We start from the raw sequence: 7,648 nt of genomic DNA, 5'->3' as shown, positions 1-7,648 counted from the left end.
CCTTAGAGGAAAAGGAACTGCAGTGTTTGTCCCCCAGTCACTGAGCAACACCCCGGCGAAGAGGGTGCCTGTGGTCTTGTGTGTTTTTTCTTGTTCTTCCCTGAGTTGGTTCACTTCCATCCTCCGAACGCTCCAAGGCGCCCTCCAGCTGTGCGTTGGGCCCCAGCTGTAGGGGTCTGGGCTGTCTCTCAGCCCCTTCCTCTCCCGGGAGGCGGGTCCTCGCTCCCCTGCGCTTCGCTGGGAGTCCCGTAGGGGTCGCTGCTCGGCGGCGCGCTCCCACCGAGCGCGGTGAATAACGGGGCCGGGCGGGAGGAGAAAGGAAACCTGCTGGAGGAGGCGGCGCGGCCCGCGGGCGGGCGGGCGAGCGAGGGAGGAGAGAGTTCACTTTTGCCCCGGTGTCAGCAAGACGCGGCCGCCGCGGGCGCGGGCGAAGGAGCACCGAAGGAGCCGGTCGGCCAGCTCGGGAAAGCCGGGCGAGGGCAGCCGGAGGCGGATCGGAGCGCGCCCGCGGGGCGCGGAGCCGGCGAGCCTGGCCAGCGAGGGGAACCACGGGGGGCGCGCCCCGGGAGGGCCCCCGGAGCAGCGGAGGATGCCGCACGAAGAGTTGCCGTCGCTGCAACGGCCCCGCTATGGCTGTGAGTGCGCGGGCTCCCGCTGATCTTGGGCACCCCTCTCCCTGGGACGGCGTTGGGGAGGCCGAGGGGGGCCGAGTGCACGCCGCGGAGGGGCAGCGGCTGGCAAAGTTGGGAAGTGGAATTGCAAAGGAGCAGAGCTCCTATTTCCGCCCCTGTCCTCCAAATTCCTAACCGCAGCTTCCAGGCACGTCCCTCCACCCCGCAAGCCTCAGCGGCGCTAGTGCAGACCAGATTGTGGTTTAGGGGCGTCAGGTGAAGAGCCCGCCTAGCTCCTGGCGCTGCCGGCTAGGGCCAGCGGGTGGCGTAGGGTCTGATGCTTCCCACCCTTAAGGGGCGGAAAGTTTGTTTGCTGTGGCTACAGGTGGGCTCCGCAAGTACTGTGCCTGCGCGCTCTGCAAGAGGTGAAGGCACTTTGCTGGAAGGGCAGGCTTCTCCTCCTAGCCTCTTATGGGCCTCAACCTGAGCTGCTAGAGCCACTTTTGGGCCCCTCAGGTGTGAGGCCCTTCCAGCCAAAGCCCACAGGGACATGTCCCGCCCCCAGCCACTCTCCTGGAGGCTCTCCCCGCCCCCGATCTCGCGCGCGGGAGGATTTCTGTGAGGATGAACTGGGAGCCTGTTTGACTTGAAGGTGGTGGTGTCTGTTACCCGGGCTGCCGGCGGAAAGAGGTGGCTTTGACTAACAAGAGGGAGCCAGATTATCACCAACCACGTGGTCCCATGTGCAGAGTTCAGAGTCCTAAATATGTGCTAGGAAGTATTTCCTTTAAAACAAACAGAAAGCTGGCTTTTTCTCCAGGGTTGGCCCTGTCGGCAAACCCATGGCCGAGAACCACGGGTTAATCTTTTCCTTAGATTGGCCTTGGTAGCAGAAGTACCAGGTTTAGGTTAAGGTGGTAATTTCTGCAGGAGAGTTAGTGTGTTCATGTGTTTTGGGGTGTTTGGGAGGGACACGGATAAAATCTTTGCAAGAGGGTCTCCAACTTCCTAAGTCATTTACACACACACACACACACACACACACACACACACACACACACACACACACACACATCCCAGTCTTGGAGTGGACTGTCGGGGGTGGGAGGTTCGGTTCTTTCTTTTTTTTTTTTTTTTTTTCCTTGTGACAGCAAGAAGGAGCCAGCTGCAGCTTCGGTAAAGTGAGAAAATGCAATCAGCTTGACCCAGCATTTTGCAGCCTGGGCCAGTTTGCTGTTGGTAAACCACACATAGAGCTCCCGGGGCTGGAGGAGGAGCCCTGTGCTCATCTGGCGGTTGCAGTGGCAACCTCAGGCCTTTCACGTGACAAGCTCTTGGAGCATAAGGTGGTTTCACTGTGTCGAGCAGTAAGATGACTATGAAGTCTGTAAACTAGGTGAGCACACATTACAACATGGTTTGGCATCACATGGTCTGTTATCCCTCACTAGTGATGCCTGGTGCAGAGGTGATGAATGTGGCCCAGGAATGCAGCCTTTCCATTCGCCCCTGCATGGGCATCTGAAGTGGTGCCTGGTTTTTTATTGAATCAGCCTGTTGCTTCAGCTTGTTTTAAAAGACCAATCAAGGCGGCATAAATCTGGCAAGCCTGAAGCTGCTCTGTAGAGTCTCTTTCCTTGGAAATCTTCTTCTAACTTTTTGTGATAATCTGGCATTGCAGGGTAGAGCACCATTGTTGGAGTGATTTACCTTCCCTGGGCTTGTCAAGTGCTATCCTCCCATGTCTCAACATGGTCAAAATGGGGAAGGAATATGTGGTCATGTGTTAACCACACTGTGATGAAGTATATCATTTAAATAGTACTTATGATAGCATGTTCATGTCTAGAATATGTTTATAGTATGCTTTTTTAAAAAAATGATATCTAGAGCTGGTGAGATGGCTCAGGCATGATGGCCTGTGTTCAATTCCCAGAACCCACATGGTGGAAGGAGAGAACTGACTCCTCCAAGTTGTTCTCTGACCTCCATAGGTACACACATACATACAGGAAGTCTAGCAGAGTATACCTTGGTGTTAATGAAGTCTTTGAATATTTATCCAGAAGGGCCTGGTTTGGTATGAGTTGTTGGTTTTCTGGGCCCCTTGTCAAGGCTGAACACCATGTCAGGAATGACAACAAGGTTGTCCTCACCTTGTGTTATAGGGCATTCCTTTTCTTGCTTCCTGGTTTGGTAAGCAGGTGAGTTTAGAAGGCTCCCAGCTCTACAACACAGGTTGTATCCCCAAGACTTAAAAAAAAGTAAGCATAAATAGTTTGTTCTGATATCAGTTGGGTGCTGAAAATTCTGTCTTTGTGAGTGTTGTAAAACGGAAAGGCAACCTTTTGGTTGTTTGAGTTAAGCTGTTTTCCTTGTTTGAAGCTTTTCTGCTCTCTACCCCCTAAACTGTTTCTACAGTCAGTAATTCTTAAGTCTCCCTCCTTCTCTCCAGGGTACATGTCTATAAAATACTACATCCTAAGTTGTACTTGAGGGATTTGTCAGGAGATGCTCCATGGTAGCTGCAAACCATCTCAGATTTCTGATAGACTGCTGAGGGTACCCTAATTTGGACACCATGTGCATTGGATTAAAATGATATAGATTATTTCCATTTAATTCCTTTTATCTCTAGTCATGTTCTCCTGAAGGCTGCAAAGTCATGTGATACAAACAGGACAATGCTGAACTATCATTGCAGTAATGCAATATTGAGGAACAATCAGAAAGAAGAAAGAGGCAGTAGCCATATGTATGCAAACATAGACACAGATATAGATACACGTTTAAACAACATAAATGCTTAGGTACAATTTACAATAAGTTTTCTGCTATTGTAATGAATTATGATGTATATGCTGAGTAACTTCCAAAATCCCACTCGCCACTATGATCTGTCAAAAGTTTTACTCTAGGTAATTACTTGAGAGTTAAAAAGGCCAGGGAAAGCAAAAGATGCCCCCTGTCACCTCCAGTTAAATTCCCTTCTCACTAGCAATCCAATCAACATTGAAGTGACATTCTGGGTCACTACTGATTGTATTTATGGCAAGAATGATGGATTTCTACTCTGAGAAACACAGGTCCTTCTTGAGAGTTACATTGTAAAAATAACAGTGACCAATGTGTTCTTGTTTGATCCCTTTAGAAAAGTGAAGCATTAATCAGGTGTGGCGATACAAAGGCAGGATGATTATGATTTTGAGGTCAACTTGGGCTATGTAAAGATCTCAAGGCTAGTCTGAGCTACATAGCAAGATCTCAAAAAGAAAAAAGTTCAGCATAAAGGTGGGAGAGATAGCTACTTCAGTGAAGTACTTGTCTGGCTAGCATGAAGGTCTGATATCTATCCCTATAGCCTTTGTCAGATAAAGAAAAAGATATCCAGATGTGGTGGCGGCACACACTTATAGTCACAGTGCTGGGGAGGTGGAGAATCCTTGAGGCTCACTGGTGAGCCAGCCTATCCTTATCAGAGAGCCCCAGGTCCCGGGGAGATAGCCCATCTCAAAAACAAGGTGGATGGCTTCTAAAGAGCAACACCCGAGGTTGACGTGTGCAGGCAACCCATGAACATACACACACAAGGCCCTCATACACTCTCTGCCCCCCTCCCCCCTTTGGAACACTTTAGCTGATAATGTTGAATTTGAGTGATGCTCTTGTCAGAAGTTTGGTTGGTGCGAGTGGCTTCTAAGTCACCTGGGAACTGGACTATTTCTCCAGTAGCCAGCACCGCTGTGTGAGAGGGCAGTGACTCCGCCTCTATTGTCTGTAGCTCTAACTCACTGTGCTGTCATCTGGGAGGCAGGAGAACATGTGCGTTGCTGCCAGGTGATGCTGTCTGCACAGACAGAAAGTCAAGTTACTTACCTCTTTATGCTCTAATGTTTTGGTTGACCCCCAGATGGTCAGCAGCTAAAGTGTTATTTTAGTGTGCTTTTAACTTTAATTACACATGCTGAATGACTTGTTTGGCAGAGTTTAAGCTTGTAAGGCCAAGTTTGCTTTCAAAGTTCATGTTATTTGGGGTGTTAGCTAACCTCCTTTTCTCTAGGGAAGAGTTGGTTTGCAGTTGCCCCTTACTCACCTATTTAGAAGCTTCTTTTGTGTGCATGGTGCTGGGAACCAAACCACAGGCATTGTCTGTGCTCTTCCACTGATCTATACCCCAGCCCTCCATAACCTTTACAGCAGCTCCCTTTGGTTCAAGGCTCCTATGCAAACAGCACTAACGCTTGCTCAGTCTTCAGGGTAACCAACGGAGAAGCAAAGGTCACTCAGTTCCAGAGCAAGCAATTGCCATGGCCTATGGAATTAAGGCTTGTGACCTAACTAAGCCTGGGTGCCTTTTAAAAATGTGTAATTTTTCCTATCTGCTCAGTATTAACTTTTCTGGGATTGGAAGACAGTAGTATTGCAAATTCTCACAGAAGCTGAAATCCATGATTCTGTGCCAGGCCACACAGATAGTTGGTGACAGGGGCAACTTGAAGCAACATGGCTAAACTCTGTGGAGTCTTTCCTCATCCACCATTTGCCAAGATGCCACACCTGAGGTGTGTGTGTGTGGGGGGGGGGAGTCACTTCTTTCTGCCTCTTTCAGCTGTTGGTCATGATTTCATTGAAGTCCAGAAACCTATAGTCATTTGGATGGGGTGCTACTAAAAATAGATTTGCTGTATTCTTTAATGTCGATTTCAAGGCTTCCTTTTTCTTATGAAAAAGCACAGGCAATTTGTGGACTTACATTTGTAGAGTACATTAAGGCTTGTCAAAGGACTCTGGGTATAGATAAAGACATTCCATCAGGCTCTGGGGCCCTGATGTGAAAAGAAGGCTTCTCCATAACAATATAGTGGCACGCACCAATGGCTCTAAATAGGATAATTTGTGAAATGCATTTTATTACATATACCATCCATCCCTTGACGTCCGGGTTTGATGGGAAAAACTTGCAGTAGGGTGGCTGACTGACCAGTGAGCTGCCGCTCTCACTTTATTGCTCTATTTGATCTTTCCTTCTTCAGAGGCAGCCTAGTGTGAAGGAAATGTCAAAGTTGAATAGATTTGGGTCCGAATTCTGACTTCCATCCCTGCCTGAGTGCCCTTGGTGTCTCCTCCAGCACCTTGAACTATACATGTATGATACATGTATGGTTCCTGGGTCACAGAGCTAAATAAATTGTAGCTTTTTCAATTACTTGAGAATCTATCTCATATGCACAAAACATTGTGGGTGAAGAAGACATATTTAGTTATAACGTATAAGAAAATCTGAGGACTGGGATATAGCTCTGTCAGTAGAATGAATGCCGGGCATGTGTGATGCCTCGGGTCCGGTTCCCAGCACTGCATAAAGCAGGCAAGTGGTATCCCTGTAATTTCAGCACTTGAAAGGCGAGGCAGGAAGATCAGAAGTTCAAGGCCGTCCTCAGCTACTTAGGAGTGTGAGGCCAGCCTGAACTATATAAGATCCTGTCAGAAGGAAGGAAGGAAGGCTTAGAGATATGGAATAACACTTTCTAGTGCATTTTCAAGTTCTGTGGAAGTGATAGTATATGGGCAGTGGGGCGGAGCAATGAAAGGGCTTTGTTGAAGATTCTGAATTTGAAAAAGACCTTCAGGGAGGTCACAGGCAAAACTGAAAGGTATTCCAATGTATTTGCTGTGGGACCACTTTGCTGGGATTGATGCTTATTGTAGATGTATGCTGAAGAGTCAAGAAGTACCTGGAAGAGGACACATGAGGGAGTCCTTTATTTATAGGCAGTAAAGGTCAGATTGTGCTATTCTTTTTCTTGGTATAATTTATTTATTTTTACTTTATGTGCATTTGTGTTTGTCTGTGTGAGGGTGGCAGATCTTAGAGTTACAAATAGTTGTTAGCTGCCATGAGGGCGCTGGGAATTGAACCCAGGTCCTCTGGAAGAACAGTCAGTACTCTTAACCACTGAACCATCTCTCCAGTCCCGAAGTTTGTGGTATCTTATGGGTGCCTGAGTAATAGGTATCTTCCTGGACTTTGAGATACTAATTTTTTTTAAATGAAATGTTCTTGAGCGAGTAGTACAGTAAAATAGGGAGTAGGTATGGGGTTAATTGTGAGTGTGTGCACAAGGTACGCTCTGTTGAGATTGGTCCAAGGTCCTCTGGTTTGGGAGTGCATTTAGGATGAGCAGCATTACTAGATGGCTTTGCTGAAGGTAAGTGAATTATCTGAGAACAGGTAAGGAAAACATGCATAGTTAGAGTGGGCATGGATCTTGATAGCTAGGCTATCAGGGGATAGATAGGGTTTCTTCCTCTTCTTGTTTCCTCATTCTCTGCGTTACCTGGGGCAATTTTCACCTCTCACATTCCACAGGTGACCATTGCCTCCTGATGATCAACATCCTGGTTTGATTGAAGAATGACTGAGGCTATGTATGCAGCTTATTTATTGGTGGTTGACTGGGGAACTTGTCAATAGTTACACTGTCTTTGTAACCCACAGATTGTGCCAAATTTAGCTGCATTCTCCTTTGACTTGATAACCATGTATTGCTTCTTGGTCTTTTGGCTAGGTTAAAGTGTCATTTTACAATCATGTATTGCACATGGCCTGTCTTTGTCATGGGAGCTTCTCCATCAGTGCAGTGGTTATCCAAAGCACTTGCTGGAATAGTAATAGTAGAATATTATTTGGGAACTTGCTGGAAAGGCAGATGCCTGTCCTTACCTAGCCTATAGAAGTTGTGGGCTCACTCCCCCGACTCTCCAAGGTTTAATAATCCTTCCAGGTGATGCTGATGCTCTGGAACATTAGAAGAGTGAATCCAGGATTCTATTTCTCTCTTCACTGTGTTTGCAGGTTTTTGCCAAGTAAGTGCAAACGTAGGTCCCTTACATAATACTTTGTTTATACCATATATTTGTGTTTTACCTGAGCACACAGATATACTGTGTCCCATCCTAAGCATTGACTTCTATACGGGTTCATGATTATTGTATAGAATTTGTTTCAGTGTGGCTCTGAGGTTACTTTGCTGTCC

General features: G+C 47.3%; 1 protein-coding gene across 1 annotated transcript in view; it reads left to right on the top strand.

The window, feature by feature from the left end:
- The first annotated feature begins 310 nt into the window (after positions 1–310).
- Iqgap2 (IQ motif containing GTPase activating protein 2) overlaps positions 311–7,648 on the top strand; it is a 271,719-nt gene continuing 264,381 nt past the window's right edge. The window contains exon 1 of the mRNA XM_027401697.2: positions 311–635. Coding sequence (XP_027257498.1) covers positions 590–635 — 46 coding nt within the window. The 5' untranslated portion in view covers positions 311–589. The remainder of the gene's footprint in view (positions 636–7,648) is intronic.

This window comes from Cricetulus griseus, chromosome 2 (assembly GCF_003668045.3).
Source record: "Cricetulus griseus strain 17A/GY chromosome 2, alternate assembly CriGri-PICRH-1.0, whole genome shotgun sequence".
Lineage (NCBI taxonomy): Eukaryota > Metazoa > Chordata > Mammalia > Rodentia > Cricetidae > Cricetulus > Cricetulus griseus.
The sequence above is the reverse complement of the archived record's forward strand: the minus strand, read 5'-3'. Positions and strand labels throughout refer to the sequence as shown.